The sequence below is a fragment of the Berghia stephanieae genome, chromosome 10 (assembly GCF_034508935.2).
Source record: "Berghia stephanieae isolate SIO BIC M18660-M18661 chromosome 10, UCSD_Bste_1.3, whole genome shotgun sequence".
NCBI lineage: Eukaryota > Metazoa > Mollusca > Gastropoda > Nudibranchia > Aeolidiidae > Berghia > Berghia stephanieae.
In genome coordinates this window covers 47,085,358-47,102,857 of record NC_088369.1, presented here as the reverse complement: position 1 = coordinate 47,102,857, position 17,500 = coordinate 47,085,358, and the positions used below count along the sequence as shown (strand labels likewise).

Below are 17,500 nucleotides of genomic sequence, written 5' to 3'. Positions count from 1 at the left end.
TAAATTGAATTAATGAATAACTAAATAATCTTGTCAAAATGGCGGATACGATAGATTAATTGATAGAGTACCAAAGTCTCAAGCTATCAGACCGCTTCTATGGATGCTATGCATTTAGGGAAAATACTCACAGCATCCTTCAGTCACATACAACTTTATGTAACCTTACATGTTTATCGTCTGATTGACTGAATTTTCTGAGAAGTAATCATTAACATGGCTGTCAAATAACAATAACAAAGAACTGAGTTACGTCAATTTCGTTCCATTCATTTCTGGGTCCATATAACTTTATGAATTAACAAACTGACTTCTGTGGCATAAACTGACGTTTCAAAATGCTGAGCACATCTGGGTTGTAACACCAACGTTACATTTCTATTAGAATGTGGCTCGCTGGAACAGCGGTACGATGCCTTGACTTGTAACAAAAACTCAAGCAATGTTAAGCTTGGCCAGTGGTTGGATGGGTAATAGTGTTTGTGTAGTAAGATGGTCCCGACGTTATGCTGTAAAACACAAACTCTAACGCCTCTGGATTAAAAACAGCAGCATAGCCTGTCCTGAGTGGACTCAGCTTTGTACTGACTGGAATCAGCTTTGTTCTGAGTGGGGTCCTTTGACAGGAAGCCCCTTGCTCTGCCCTCTATCCCCCAATTTATGTTTTCTAAGTTGCTTTCTGCCTTTGTTTTGGAATGGAGTTACTTGGTTTTGTACGGCCCTTGCCGGAGTCCTTGGCGGAGAGGGAAACAGTCAAATGTATGGTGTAAGTTTTGGGAGATGATATTATTTCCATGTAAATCATCTATCTGTTATGGACAGTTATATTCGTTGGATTGAATATATTATGATTTGTAAACATTTGAGTGTGTTCCTTTCTATGGAATCCTACGCTTGTGTCTGGATGAGACTTTTGGGTGAACTAAATACACGGACAGTACAGTGTGCTCTTGGAGTCTGTTTTCTATTTGAAATAGTCCCCTCTGGCTTAATTTTTCTCATGTGTTTTCAATTGTTCATCTATATTTTTTTACTATCCCTTTTTTCCCTTTTTTACAGGCACTGAAATGACCTAAAAGTGTCCAAAGCCACGTAAAACCCTAAAAAAAGAGGGAAGGAAAGAACAATGAGCAGTTTTCACAACTCTAGAAATTAAAACGTTGCTGCTTGAACATCGAAGACAAAAACGACAATAGGAAATTAAATGGAGGCTTCCATTTATTAAATAAACACAGATAATTTGGACGTTTCGGCTATCCCCTTTATAATCAAAACACGATGAATGAAACACTAAAGCCTCCATTTAATGTCCTATTGTTGTTTATTTCCACGAGAGAAATCACGTTTTCTTCACTTATTCCGAAAGTCTATTGCCGTGCCTACATATTTGCTGAAAACTAAAGTAGATAAAACAGAATTATTGAGCGTTACAAGAATTAAAACAAAAATGGACAAATATGGAAAGACATATTAGGGAAAACACGGAAAAATAAAGGGAAATATAGAGTTGAAAATAAATGTAGAGATAAATCTACAGCTCGTGGACGCCCTGTCCCACGTGACCATACGTCACTATGATGCCAGGATTGTCGCCCTTGAGGCATGAATAAAATATGTCGGTCATAATTGGGATGCTTGGGTCACCAGTGCTGTTGCCTTCTGGCAACTCACCTTTTAAAACAAAATTGGCTTGCCGACTTAAAATTCAAATATCGATCAATTAAAAGTACTTTCAAGTTGTCACAACATTTCAAACCTGAGATAAAATGAAACAAAGTCTTTTAAAGTCTAAAAATTGTACATTTTACAACAGGTTGAGGCTATTTTTATCCATCGATTTTTCAAGTGAAAGATTTCTGACCAAAATAAAAAAGAAGTTTTAGTTAGAAAAGGTCAGACTATTCCATAATGGCCTTTTCTGACCAAAATAAAAAAGGAGTTTTAGTTAGAAAAAGTCAGACTATTCCATAATGGCCTTTTCTGACAAATGAACACAGAGGAAGGTTGCAGAGATTGGTCTAAGCCTTCTATAGTATATGTCTGGTCTTCTGATGTTTTCATCGTGTGTATGACAGGTCGTGTTATGTTTTCCTATATCTTGTATATGACAGGTCTTGTGATGTATTTCTATCGTGTGTATGACAGGTCGTGTTATGTTTTCCTATATCTTGTATATGACAGGTCTTGTGATGTATTTCTATCGTGTGTATGACAGGTCTTGTGATGTATTTCTATCGTGTGTATGACAGGTCTTGTGATGTATTTCTATCGTGTGTATGACAGGTCTTGTGATGTATTTATATCGTGTGTATGACAGGTTTTGTGATGTATTTCTATCGTGTGTATGACAGGTCTTGTGATGTATTTCTATCGTGTGTATGACAGGTCTTGTGATGTATTTCTATCGTGTGTATGACAGGTCTTGTGATGTATTTCTATCGTGTGTATGACAGGTCTTGTGATGTATTTCTATCGTGTGTATGACAGGTCTTGTGATGTATTTCTATCGTGTGTATGACAGGTCTTGTGATGTATTTCTATCGTGTGTATGACAGGTCTTGTGATGTATTTCTATCGTGTGTATGACAGGTCTTGTGATGCTTTCCTATATCTTGTGAACGATGGTCTTGTGATGTATTTCTATCGTGTGTATGCCTAATCTTGGGATGATTTTTGATCCTGTATATGACTGGTCTTAAGATCGTTCTCTATCTTGTGTGGGGCTGGTCTTGTGATATTTTCTCTATGGATGTATACCCTGTACATGACTGATCTTGTTTATATATATATATATATATATATATATATATATATATATATATATATATATATATATATATATATATATAAATATATATATATATTCATATGTTTTATCACTTTCGATTGAGTCGTCACTGCATTCTTCTGTACTTCTTTAAACATAAATCCTTCTTCAGCATCATTTTCATCATTATCATCATCATCATCATCATCATCATCATCATCATCATCATCATCATCATCATCATCATCATCATCATCATCATTGCCTTTTTCACTCTGGGTCAGGGTGCAGGCCACAGATAAACAGTTTCCATCCTTCTCTTTCCTGAGATAACTTTTTACAATCTCGTTCCATGTCTCTGTCAATGCAGAAACTCTTCGGTCGCCCAAGCTAAAAAAAAAAAGGATTTGATTTGTCCGTCTGTTTTTCTGAAACAATTTGAGTTTTACGGAAGGGGTGTTAACCCTTCGCCAACCCCCAACCTGGAGGTCCAGGTGATTCAAAAAGGGGACTCACACCCCATTTGTCGCCTTTTACGACCCGCTGGCTTGGCGTTGGGCTATTCTTGACCTTCTCAGTTGAGGGACCCCGGACACAACACGGGGGGAATTCTGTTTCACTACACAATGAATGTACAGTCTTGATTTGCACACACCCGCACACACACATACACACACACTCGCACACACATACACACACTCGCACACACACATACACGCACACTCGCACACACACACATACACACACACTCGCACACACACATACACACACACACACATATATATATTATATATATATATATATATATATATATATATATATATATATATATATATATATATATATATGAATCCTAGGTCAGCAAAACCAGGAACATATCGATTCGAATTATGTTCCTGGTTTTGCTGACCAAGGATTCAAATATTCAACACTTTTTACTATAATTGAGACGACTCAGACAATTTCAGTTCTTCCCAATCGACAGCCGAGATGAAACGGAAGTAGAAAAGAAAAATACAAAGGGAAGAAGACACAAATTCTAAACGAGTTAACAACTTCCGTTAGGAGGGAGGGGTAAAGGGAGTTAATTCAAAATGACTGGGTATTATTGTGAACCGACGGCTGGGAGAGGCCAAATTAAATTAAACCCATCTTGCCATCGATCCGGTCTCCCTCGGCCATCGGATGTCACGTCTGATCCTAGCACGATACCAGTCCACTTTCATGGACTCTGGTCAAACACTTTTTCCAGTTCGATGACACAACCTGGACTTTGAGTATCAATCAATTTGATCGATGGTTCCAAACTTGTCACAACGAGTCTAACCTGAGACTTCAAAGAATTCGTCTTCTCGTCACGAGTTGGAGTCTTTTCTGACAAGATGGCGCCACAACAATCGTCAATATTCCAAATAGACTTTTTGACTTGAACAAAATAGATTATGCCGATATCCAGCAACAGCTGGTGTGGTCAATCATGGACAAGGAAAGACAGATAGACTGGCCTGCTGTGGTCAGTGCTTGGGTCATGTCAGCAATCAGCTATTGATGCTGTGCGTCTAGTTAAAAAAAACTGACAACAATCCGCCAACCGGATATAGCGTACCAACCCACAAAACTAGTTGTAACCATAAACGTGTGGAGTCTGACGGATACAATATAGTAAAAACTGCTCATATCAATGGATGGTTAAAAACAATAGCAAAGAGTTGAGTGACGTCAATTTCGTTTCATCTGTAATCTAATATAAAGTGACCTCTCGCCCCTAAAATGTGATAAATCAGTTTGAAGAATGTCAGTTTACAACGCCATTATCACATATTACATCGTGCCTCTGTAGTGTTTCTTTCATCATGTTTTGTTGATAAAGGGGAAATCCGAAACGTCCACATTTTCTGTTTTCGTTTATTGATACAGAGCTAAGGGGCATTCATTGTAAAACTAAAATTAATTTAAAGCAATAAATCTTGAAATAAAAAAAACATTATAATTAATATAAAACAATACATCTTAAACTAATTTTATAAGCAATACATCAAACCAATTTTATGCATTATGATTAATATAAAACATTACACCTTAAACATATTTTATACATTATAATTAATATAAAACAATACATCTTAAACATATTTTATACATTATAATTAATATAAAACAATACATCTTAAACTAATTTTGTATACATTATACTCCCGATAAAGAATAAAATGCAGAAGTATTATCGTGTGACATAGCCCCCCCCCCCCCTCCCCCAAAATAAAATCGATAAATTGACCCATGCAAACCCCCCCCCCCCCCAAATAAAATCGATAAATTGACCCATGCAAACCCCCCCCCCCCCCCCAAATAAAATCGATAAATTGACCCATGCAAACCCCCCCCCCCCCCAAATAAAATCGATAAATTGACCCATGCAAACCCCCCCCCCCCCCCAAATAAAATCGATAAATTGACCCATGCAACCCCCCCCCCAAATAAAATCAATAAATTGACCCATGCAAACCCCCCCCCCCCCAAATAAAATCGATAAATTGACCCATGCAAACCCTCCCTCCCCCCGCTGTCGCCTGGATTTAAATCGGTATTATGTCGGAATAGATCAGGACCAAAAAAGTCAATTTAAAAATGAAGTGATGAGAAAGTCCAACCCTCCGTCTTTTTCAATGTCCGATTTTGTGTTTATTCTCCACTTCTATCACGAATAGAAATAAACCCAAAATCTCATATTTGTAGCCGTTATTGTATTTCCATCATCTAGGTCATCTCGACATAACACTAGGTCATATCGACATCGCAACAGATCATCTCGACATAACACTGTTTGGAGAGGACGGGTCACACATTTGTATCTATATCAACTCCAATTTAACCCTTTCATGTTTTTTAAACTTTTTTTTTCTCTCTACAGATCAATTCTTCTCACTCTGTTTCCTGCTTTGGCGGTCAAGAGGATGAATGTAATTTTTAGAGGATGAAATCGCCTCTCATAATTTGTTTTGGCAAGCTTGCCTTGTGAAGCAAATAAACTACAATATTAAGTAGTGGGAATGAGAGAATATTTCTGAGTGGATGATTATTGTAAATTTCGTGTTTTCATTTCATCTGCAAAAGTACTAAAACATAGAACACATCTTAGATTTGGTGGGATATACATGTGTTTGGAGTACTAAACAGAACGTATTGATTTGTGATATTCATGTTTTGGTACTAGAACACAGAACACGTATTTGATTTGGTGAATAGGTTGGAGACTAGAACAAGAACACTATTGATTTGTGATAATTACATGTGTTTGGAGTACTAGAACACAGAACAACATGATGTAAATTCATTTTGGAGTTAAACGACAGTTTGATTGGTAATTACATGTGTTTGGAGTACTAGAACACAGAACACGTATTTGATTTGGTGATAATTACATGTGTTTGGAGTACTAGAACATAGAACACGTATTTGATTTGGTGATAATTACATGTGTTTGGAGTACTAGAACATAGAACACGTATTTGATTTGGTGATAATTACATGTGTTTGGAGTACTAGAACCAGACACGTATTGATGGTGATAATTACATGTGTTTGGAGTACTAGAACATAGAACACATCTTGCATTTGCTGGGATATACATGTGTTTGGAGTACTAGAACACAGAACACGTATTTGATTTGGTGAAACTGGCACCACAGGATACTGTCAAACTGACAGCGTTTTGGACCAAGCTTCTCCCCACCAATAAATCAATAAATTCAGCAAACGGTTCATCATCCCATCCACCCATATCCTCCATCCACACGTAGAGACATTCATCATCTATCCATCCATCCATGCTTTGATCCATTCATCTACCAACCCGCTGATCTTTTCATGTATTTATTAACACTTATCCATCGACCCAGCTTTATACTCAATCACATATCACGCAATCCATCTGTCCACCCATACATCCATCACAGGATCTAGCGATCCATCCGTACCCAGTTGTTGACCTCAGTCTCCATCTTTCTTGACACAAACCTATCACCACAAGCTGATTCTACTTGAAAACGGCGAGGATGTCTTCGAGCAGCAACAACGGCCACGCAGCTACAACGACCACAACAACCTCCACAACCATCTCTCATTCCCTTCGTCCCTTTGATTTTAGTGGACTGGGCATGGGCTTTGGAGTGTATCGTCCTAGAAGACCAAGCTACACCTTCGCCACTCAGGAATATCGAAGCAGGAATGAAAGCTACAGATGTGCCACTCGCACGGAACACCTTGACTCAAACGTGTCCAATCCTCCAAGCGCTGCCGACGTAAAAAATGATGACGTGATCAGCCACAAGAGAAAGACATCATATATCAAAGCAACCAAAAACTCAAGTTCAATCACTCCATGTGAAAAGAACAAAAAACAAAAATCAAAAAGCAATAAGAAAAACAAAACTGAAACCCAAACACCGAACTCTGAGTTGAATCCAAAGCCTCCTGACCAATCAAGACAAAGCGAAAGTAGATTAGCGCCAGAAAAAGACCAGGAATCAGACGGCGAAGACGATGACCTTGACCTTGAATTGCGCTGTAACAGCAATCGGAACTCTCTGAACCGTGGCGGTAGGAATAATACATTCGATGCACTTCGAGTTGTCTCCCACGAGGACATTTCCATGACGGAAGTGACCCTTATTCAAACCGTTCCACTGCGCAGCGACCATGAGACGAACGGAAACCTGAACCCTGAACACAGGAATCCGAACACAACAAATAGATCTCTGCCCATTCATAATAAACGCAAATCCCTCACAACTTCGGTCGGACAGGTCCGTAAATCTTTGTCCAGTACGCTACGCTTCAACAAAAACCTGATCGTTCTTAGCATTTGTTTTATCCTCATCTACTCGTCATTCCAGGCAATTCAAAACCTTCAGTCTTCCATCAACGCCTCCGATAACCTCGGGCCTATCGCCATGATGATCGTTCACATCGCCACCGTCTTGTCATGCCTCATTGCACCGGCCATTATCAACATGTTGTCAGCAAAATGGGCGCTGTGTTTGGGCGTGTTATTATTCTTGGCATGGTTCGGCGCCAATTCCCACCCGTCCTTCTACACTTTAGTTCCCGCTTCTATCTTTATGGGTCTAGCTCAGGGAATTGTCTGGAGCGCTGAAAGCTCTTACATTCATAAACTTGCTTTTGATTGGTCCAAAATATCACGTGCTAGTGTGGATGACGAGACATTTCGTTTTCATGGTATTTTCCTCGCCTGTTTTCAAACGACACATATTTGGGGAAACCTCATATCTTCCTTGTGGCTCTCGCAACGAAGGATGGACCTGGCAGATGATGTCACAGAAAACATCATGCTACTTCCCGGCATGCAAAGCCCAGGATTTTCTTCCAACCTGTCTATGGGGTTTGACGAGAGCTTCGGGGGTGACGTGACCCTAAATGAGGCCCCAATAGAGATGGAGGCCCCTCTTGACCTTTCAAAATGTGGGGCCCTATCCCAGTGCGAAGGGCCCTCTCCTCGTATTTACCCGACACTTTCAGAAGAAGATCCTTTATCAGGTAAGACGCAATGTTTGTTTAGCTTTTCATCTATTATTTTGTTCTTCTAACAAAGTGAAGCGATGTTCAGTGTAATCAGCTACAGGGCGGGTGGCAATGATAGGAAAACTATGTCCTTGACTTTGTTTCCTTGGGTAAGGCACTTAACGACCCAGTATAATGACGTGTGAACCAGTTGTCAAAATTAGATTTTAGCTTTAGGCTGACTAGAAATATGTCGTTTTAATTTATCTCACATTTGTAAACAATATCTGCTTTCTTTAATAGAAAATAGAAATACTTTACCTAAATCCCATATTGTTTTTTTCAGCATGGATTTCAATCTTTCATTATTTGAGTTATCTGACATAATTACCACTCAGTCGAGGCGATAGATCACATATTTGAATAGCCTTCATAATATGTCAATAATAAGTATGAATGTTTTTTGTTTTGTTTGGTGTTTTTAATTTTATTCTATGCTTTCATGTGATTCTCCCTTTTTGATATTTTTATCTCCAAGAAAATGCACTGTGTAATGTTTTATTATTACTTCTGTTTTAAGGACATTTCAGGAAAACTTGGTCCATTTAAAAAATCTATTACTGATACAATATGATGTGATATGATATGATATGATATGACATGATATGATATGATATGATATATGATATGATATATGATATGATATATGATATGATATATGATATGATATGATATATGATATGATATATGATATGATATGTCGCTGCAAATAAATAATATCTTATAGCGATAGAAAAAAAACAAAAACAAACATTGAACATCTTGGAAACAGGAAAAAACGTTCTGCTTTTAAATCCTTAATAATGTAATGAAAAAAATGAAAATAACGAAAGACCAAATACGTTCCAGGTTTAAAACCCTTGTCTCTAACTCTCAAAGGTGTGTTTTGGAATTTGACTGGTGTCTATAAGTCTGTATCACTCAAAGGTGTGATATGGAATTTGACTGGTGTCTATAAGTCTGTATCACTCAAAGGTGTGATATGGAATTTGCCTGGTGTCTATAAGTCTGTATCACTCAAAAGTGTGTTATGGAATTTGACTGGTGTCTATAAGTCTGTATCACTCAAAGGTGTGTTATGGAATTTGACTGGTGTCTATAAGTCTGCATCACTCAAAGGTGTGATATGGAATTTGACTGGTGTTTATAAGTCTGTATCACTCAAAGGTGTGATATGGAATTTGACTGGTGTCTATAAGTCTGTATCACTCAAAAGTGTGTTTTGCAATTTGACTGGTGTCTATAAGTCTGTATCACTCAAAGGTGTGATATGGAATTTGACTGGTGTCTATAAGTCTGTATCACTCAAAGGTGTGTTATGGAATTTGACTGGTGTCTATAAGTCTGTATCACTCAAAGGTGTGTTTTGGAATTTGACTGGTGTCTATAAGTCTGTATCACTCAAATGTGTGTTATGGAATTTGACTGGTGTCTATAAGTCTGTATCACTCAAAGGTGTGTTATGGAATTTGACTGGTGTCTATAAGTCTGTATCACTCAAAGGTGTGTTATGGAATTTGACTGGTGTCTATAAGTCTGTATCACTCAAAGGTGTGTTATGGAATTTGACTGGTGTCTATAAGTCTGTATCACTCAAAGGTGTGTTATGGAATTTGACTGGTGTCTATAAGTCTGTATCACTCAAAGGTGTGTTATGGAATTTGACTGGTGTCTATAAGTCTGTATCACTCAAAGGTGTGTTATGGAATTTGACTGGTGTCTATAAGTCTGTATCACTCAAAGGTGTGATATGGAATTTGACTGGTGTCTATAAGTCTGTATCACTCAAAGGTGTGTTATGGAATTTGACTGGTGTTTATAAGTCTGTATCACTCAAAGGTGTGTTATGGAATTTGACTGGTGTCTATAAGTCTGTATCACTCAAAGTGTGATATGGAATTTGACTGGTGTCTATAAGTCTGTATCACTCAAAGGTGTGTATGGAATTTGACTGGTGTCTATAAGTCTGTATCACTCAAAGGTGTGTTATGGAATTTGACTGGTGTTTATAAGTCTGTATCACTCAAAGGTGTGTTTTGGAATTTGACTGGTGTCTATAAGTCTGTATCACTCAAAGGTGTGTTATGGAATTTGACTGGTGTCTATAAGTCTGTATCACTCAAAGGTGTGATATGGAATTTGACTGGTGTTTATAAGTCTGTATCACTTAAAGGTGTATTGCAGAATTTGTATGTTGTTTATAAGTCTGTATCTCTCAATGTGTGTTAGGTATTTGACTGTTCTCTATATGTCTGTATCACTCAATGATGTGTTGCGGAAATTGACTCTTGTCTAATTGTCTCTATATCTCAGGTGTGTTGTTGAAATTGACTCCTGTCTATATATCTGTATATCTCTAGGCGAGTGTTGTGTAATTTTTTTTCTACACATGTCTGTGTCCCTCTATGCATGGTCTGGGAACTGATAATTCTCTATGTCTGCATCTCTTTAAACGCATTGTCAAAATTGACAGTTTTCTACACATGTTTGTATCTCTCCAGGTCTGTTGTGTAATGTAATTGTTACTTACACATTTCTGTATCTCCCTACACGTACAGTGGAATCCCTCTATTTTCTTCCCATGTCTGAATCTCTCGAGTTGTGTTCTCTAATAATTGAGCTTTTATATAGCGCAATATCCACTAAATGTGCTCAAAGCGCTTTACAGGGTGTCCCTGGTCAACAGCAACATTTAACATGTAGGACGGGACATAACGCCTATTAGGCGATATTAAAATTTTTCGGACAAAGGCAACGCTGTTAATGGCCCCGTACTCACTTTACACCTGAGTACGGTGAGAGAATGTGAGTAAAGAGTCTTTTCCATGGACTCAACTATGCGCCGAGCGCGAGGCTCGAACCCAGGACCTTTCAATCCGAAAGCGAGTGTCATACCACACAGCCACACATCTAATCTGATTGATTTCTATACTTGTCTATATTTCTGTAGGTATCCTGTGTCATTAGATTGTTATCTGCACTTGTCTGTTGCTCTCTAGGTGTGTTATGTAATTTGTTGGGGTTTTCTTTACCACACATGTCTGTATTGATTTAAATGTGTTGTGTAACGGGTCAGCGTGGCTCAGCGGTACTGTCCTTGCTTCGTACCCGAATAGTACCGAGTTCGACTACCCGCCGCGCTGAGTGGCCTTGAGCAAGTCACATAGCCTTAGCTAAATTTGCGGCGCTGCACTGCGCCTGACGCCTGGGTTATTCCAGTCTTCCCTTGGAATAGACCCTAAAGAAAAATGTCCCCTATGGGATGAATAAAGGGAATTATTTTTAAAAATATTTTTTAAATATGATTGTTGTCTAAACATGTCTGTATATCCCCAGGTGTGTTGTGTAATATGATTGTTGTCTAAAAATGTGTGTATATCCCCAGGTGTGTTGTGTAATATGATTGTTGTCTAAACATGTCTGTATATCCCCAGGTGTGTTGTGTAATATGATTGTTGTCTAAACATGTGTGTATATCCCCAGATGTGTTGTGTAATATGATTGTTGTCTAAACATGTCTGTATATCCCCAGGTGTGTTGTGTAATATGATTGTTGTCTAAACATGTGTGTATATCCCCAGATGTGTTGTGTAATATGATTGTTGTCTAAACAGGTCTGTATATCCCCAGGTGTGTTGTGTAATATGATTGTTGTCTAAACATGTCTGTATATCCCCAGGTGTGTTGTGTAATATGATTGTTGTCTAAACATGTCTGTATATCCCCAGGTGTGTTATGTAATATGATTGTTGTCTAAACATGTGTGTATATCCCCAGGTGTGTTGTGTAATATGATTGTTGTCTAAACATGTCGTTCCCCAGGGGTTGTGTAATAGATGTGTCCAAACATGTGTGTATATCCCCAGGTGTGTTGTGTAATATGATTGTTGTCTAAACATGTGTGTATATCCTCAGGTGTGTTGTGTGATATGATTGTTGTCTAAACATGTCTGTTTCTCTCCAGGTGTGTTGTGTAATATGATTGTTGTCCTAACATGTGTGTATATCCCCAGGTGTGTTGTGTCATATGATTGTTGTCTAAACATGTGTGTATATCCCCAGGTGTGTTGTGTGATATGATTGTTGTCTAAACATGTCTGTATATCCCCAAGTGTGTTGTGTAATATGATTGTTGTCTAAACATGTCTGTTTCTTTCCAGGTGTGTTGTGTAATATGATTGTTGTCTAAACATGTCTGTATATCCCCAAGTGTGTTGTGTAATATGATTGTTGTCTAAACATGTCTGTTTCTCTCCAGGTGTGTTGTGTAATATGATTGTTGTCTAAACATGTCTGTATATCCCCAAGTGTGTTGTGTAATATGATTGTTGTCTAAACATGTCTGTTTCTCTCCAGGTGTGTTGTGGAAACTGATGTTGTTTTACGTCCTGTTCGGTGTCATCGCCGTCTTGCTGGTTGTTTTTCTCCTGGACAGAATCGGGGCCAGGGCAAGTCCGGGAAAATCTCCTAAAGAGGTAAAAGGTTGATGATGGTGATGATGATGATGATGATGATGATGATGATGATGATGATGATGATGATGATGATGATGATGATGATGATGATGGTGATGGTGATGATGATGAGAGTGATGTGTGATGATGATGATGATGAGTGATGATAGTGATGAATGATGATGATGAGATGATGATGATGATGATGATGATGATGATGATGATGATGATGATGATGATGATGATGATGTGATGATGAATGATGGATGATGATGATGGTGATGATGATATGATGGTGATGATGATGATGTGATGATGATGATTGATGATGATGATGATGATGATGAATGATGATTGATGATGATGATGGATGATGATGATGATGATGATATATTATTATATATGATTATTATTATTATTATTATTATTATTATTATTATTATTATTATTATTAATAATAATAATAATATTTTTATTCTTTTTATTGTTGTTGTTGTTGTTTTTAATCACTATTATCATTTTGAAGATTTATTTGGTACACTTATTGTAAATCGTGTACACATCACTCAGCTGTTGATAGTTTCTTGCTGAAGACACTTTGGTCTACAGTTGAGATGTAAGAAAGAGAGAAAGACACTTTGGTCTACAGTGATGTAAAGAGAAAGACATTGGTACAGTTGAAGTATAAAGAGAGAAAGACACTTTGGTCTACAGTTGAGATGTGATAAAGAGAGAAAGACACTTTGGTCTACAGTTGAGATGTGATAAAGAGAGAAAGACACTTTGGTCTACAGTTGAGATGTGATAAAGAGAGAAAGACAATTTGGTCTACAGTTGCGATGTAAGAAAGAGAGAAAGACACTTTGGTCTACAGTTGAGATGTAAGAAAGAGAGAAAGACACTTTGGTCTACAGTTGAGATGTGATAAAGAGAGAAAGACACTTTGGTCTACAGTTGAGATGTGATAAAGAGAGAAAGACAATTTGGTCTACAGTTGAGATGTAATAAAGAGAGAAAGACACTTTGGTCTACAGTTGAGATGTAAGAAAGAGAGAAAGACAATTTGGTCTACAGTTGAGATGTAAGAAAGAGAGAAAGACACTTTGGTCTACAGTTGCGATGTAAGAAAGAGAGAAAGACAATTTGGTCTACAGTTGAGATGTAAGAAAGAGAGAAAGACAATTTGGTCTACAGTTGAGATGTAAGAAAGAGAGAAAGACACTTTGGTCTACAGTTGAGATGTAATAAAGAGAGAAAGGCACCTTGGTCTACAGTTGAGAGTGTAATATAAGAGAGAAAGACAATTTGGTCTACAGTTGAGATGTAGATAAAGAGAGAAAGGCACTTTGGTCTACAGTTGAGATGTAATAAAGAGAGTAAAGACACTTTGGTCTACAGTTGAGATGTGATAAAGAGAGAAAGACACTTTGGTCTACAGTTGAGATGTGATAAAGAGAGGAAGACACTTTGGTCTACAGTTGAGATGTAAGGAAGAGAGAAAGGCACTTTGGTCTACAGTTGAGATGTAATAAAGAGAGAAAGACAATTTGGTCTACAGTTGAGATGTGATAAAGAGAGGAAGACACTTTGGTCTACAGTTGAGATGTAATAAAGAGAGAAAGACACTTTGGTCTACAGTTGAGATGTGATAAAGAGAGGAAGATACTTTGGTCTACAGTTGAGATGTAAGGAAGAGAGAAAGGCACTTTGGTCTACAGTTGAGATGTAGTAAAGAGAGAAAGACAATTTGGTCTACAGTTGAGATGTATAAAGAGAGAGGAAGATACTTTGGTCTACAGTTGAGATGTAAGGAAGAGAGAAAGGCACTTTGGTCTACAGTTGAGATGTAGTAAAGAGAGAAAGACAATTTGGTCTACAGTTGAGATGTAATAAAGAGAGAAAGACAATTTGGTCTACAGTTGAGATGTAATAAAGAGAGAAAGACACTTTGGTCTACAGTTGCGATGTAAGAAAGAGAGAAAGACACTTTGGTCTACAGTTGCGATGTAAGAAAGAGAGAAAGACAATTTGGTCTACATTTGAGATGTAATAAAGAGAGAAAGACAATTTGGTCTACAGTTGAGATGTAATAAAGAGAGAAAGACAATTTGGTCTACAGTTGAGATGTGATAAAGAGAGAAAGACACTTTGGTCTACAGATGAGATGTAATAAAGAGAGAAAGACAATTTGGTCTACAGTTGAGATGTAATAAAGAGAGAAAGACACTTTGGTCTACAGTTGAGATGTAATAAGAGAGAAAGACACTTTGGTCTACAGTTGAGATGTAATAAAGAGAGAAAGACACTTTGGTCTACAGTTGAGATGTAATAAAGAGAGAAAGACACTTTGGTCTACAGTTGAGATGTAATAAAGAGAGAAAGACACTTTGGTCTACAGTTGAGATGTAATAAAGAGAGAAAGACACTTTGGTCTACAGTTGAGATGTAATAAAGAGAGAAAGACACTTTGGTCAGCGAAAGGGTTGGAGACGTGTGTCAAATTCTCTCTATTGAAACTTCCATAGCGTTCTTGAAAATAAGACAAAAGTCAGTATTATTGACACTGACTAGGGACCGAGACTCCATCCCCTTGGAGATGCGAGGTGGTGGCAAGCCTACCACAGTTTTATAAAGTCTCCCACAACGAGAACCCATTGTCACGTGTTCAATGTCATTGTCCAGTCAATCCATCGTTGACAACAAAAGATAACGTCCGTCTATCTGATAACCAGAACTCACTGACTGAGCCTTAATGTTAAAAAACAACAAACAAAAGGCCATTCCAAACCTCCAGCTCAAACCGACATATTTCTGTTCTGTTCTACGTTCTCCCAAACCGCCAATCTACAATATACGACCACAACAAACAAACAGTGAATCTTAGATATGGCATTCTATTTTTCTCTTGTATTACGTGATTGTCCGTCAGTTTAAGATAAGATAAGATCAAATTTATTTGTCCACTTCCGGAAATTTACAATGGGTATTGTCATAGGCTGATGCATTTCGGAAAATAATTAAGCAAATAAATACTAAAAAGGAAATACAATGACGACATAGAAGTAAACCGACAACATCTCCCCCCCCCCCCCCAAACAAACATAAATAAATACATAAATAAACATATAAAAATCTTTCATTGTTCCCAAATTATCTTCCTCTCTCTCTCTCTCTCTCTCTCTCTCTCTCTCTCTCTCTCTCTTTCTTTCTCTCTTTCTCTCTCTCTCTCCCTCTGTGTGTGTGTTTCACCCACTCACTGATTCACACACACACACACACACACACACACAAACAAACAAACAGACGTTATTCTCTCGAGTTACCTAATTTTGTACCTTTTTATATAATTACGTATCATATTATATTGACACCCACTGTTCACCCATCGACACTGTCCTTGACCTCCATCTTAATGCCAGAAAAAGTCTCCTAACTTTTAATGTGTGGTTATGTGGTCTAGTGGTATGACACTCGCTTTCGGATTGAAAGGTCCTGGGTTCGAGCATCGCGCTCGGCGCATAGTTGAGTCCTTGGAAAAGGCTCTTTACTCACATTCTCTCACCGTACTCAGGTTTAAAATGAGTACCTGGCCGTTAACAGCGTTGTCTTTGTCCGAAAAATTGTAAAATCGCCTAACACGCGTCATGTCCCGTCCTACATGTTAAATGTTGCTGTTGGCCAGGGACCCCTTGTAAAGCGCTTTGAGCACATTTAGTGGATAATGCGCTAGTTAAAGCTCCATTTTTTGTAGTGGGTTCATAGGATTTTTAAATTTTATACTTATCACCCTGCCTGATCTAACTGACGTTTTATATTCTAAAATAGAGGATGTTGTTTATATTTCAAGATGTTCAAAACATTTTAATAGGAATATTCTTCATAGAGGGTACGTTGTGTAAACATTGATGGACTGTACAAAGCTTTCGGCTCTTCTTACAATTTTATCTATTCTTTCTCTATCCCCAGCAGGGATGGCCCCACCCCAGCAATGATTCCAAATGTTATAACAATTTGAACTATTGACACATTGATCTTATTAAGGATTTCTTTTGTAACATGAAAAGAATAATTTAGTTTTCTAAGGATGTTGATGATGATGATGATGATGATAATAATAATCTCATTATTGTTGGTATTATTATTATTATTATTATCATTATTATTATTATTATTATTTATTATTATTATTATTATTATTATTATTATTATTATTATTATTATTATTATTATTATTATTATTGCTGTAAAATATTTCATACACCATAGGTTTCATTGGTATCGTTATATTTGTGTAGGTTGTAATACAGCACACAAGTCAACTGGTGACACACCCAACGCTTCGTCTTCTCATTCCTCTCCTCTTGTTTAATGGAATTCAACAAGGATTTATGTATCTTGATTATAATCAAGTAAGTAACATTACATATCAGTTAAATTTTTACAGATTTTAATCAAGAAAGTAACACTACACATCATTTAACTCTCATATATTATTATATTCAAGAAAGTAACATTACACATCAGTTAAATCTTACAGATTATATACAAGTAAGTAACATTACACATCAGCTGACTCTCACAGATTATAATCAAGTAAGTAACATTACACATCAGTTGACTCTCACAGATTATATTCAAGAAAGTAACATTACACATCAGTTAAATCTTACAGATTATATACAAGTAAGTAACATTACAC

The 17,500-nt window shown here is 37.3% G+C and overlaps 1 protein-coding gene across 1 annotated transcript in view; it reads left to right on the top strand.

The window, feature by feature from the left end:
• The window catches only part of LOC144955883 (protein unc-93 homolog A-like), a 29,543-nt gene that overhangs the window by 3,904 nt on the left and 8,139 nt on the right, over nt 1-17,500 (top strand). Inside the window, exons 2-4 of the mRNA XM_078886137.1 lie at nt 5,679-8,323; nt 12,704-12,822; nt 17,097-17,210. Coding sequence (XP_078742263.1) covers nt 6,823-8,323; nt 12,704-12,822; nt 17,097-17,210 — 1,734 coding nt within the window. The 5' untranslated portion in view covers nt 5,679-6,822. The remainder of the gene's footprint in view (nt 1-5,678; nt 8,324-12,703; nt 12,823-17,096; nt 17,211-17,500) is intronic.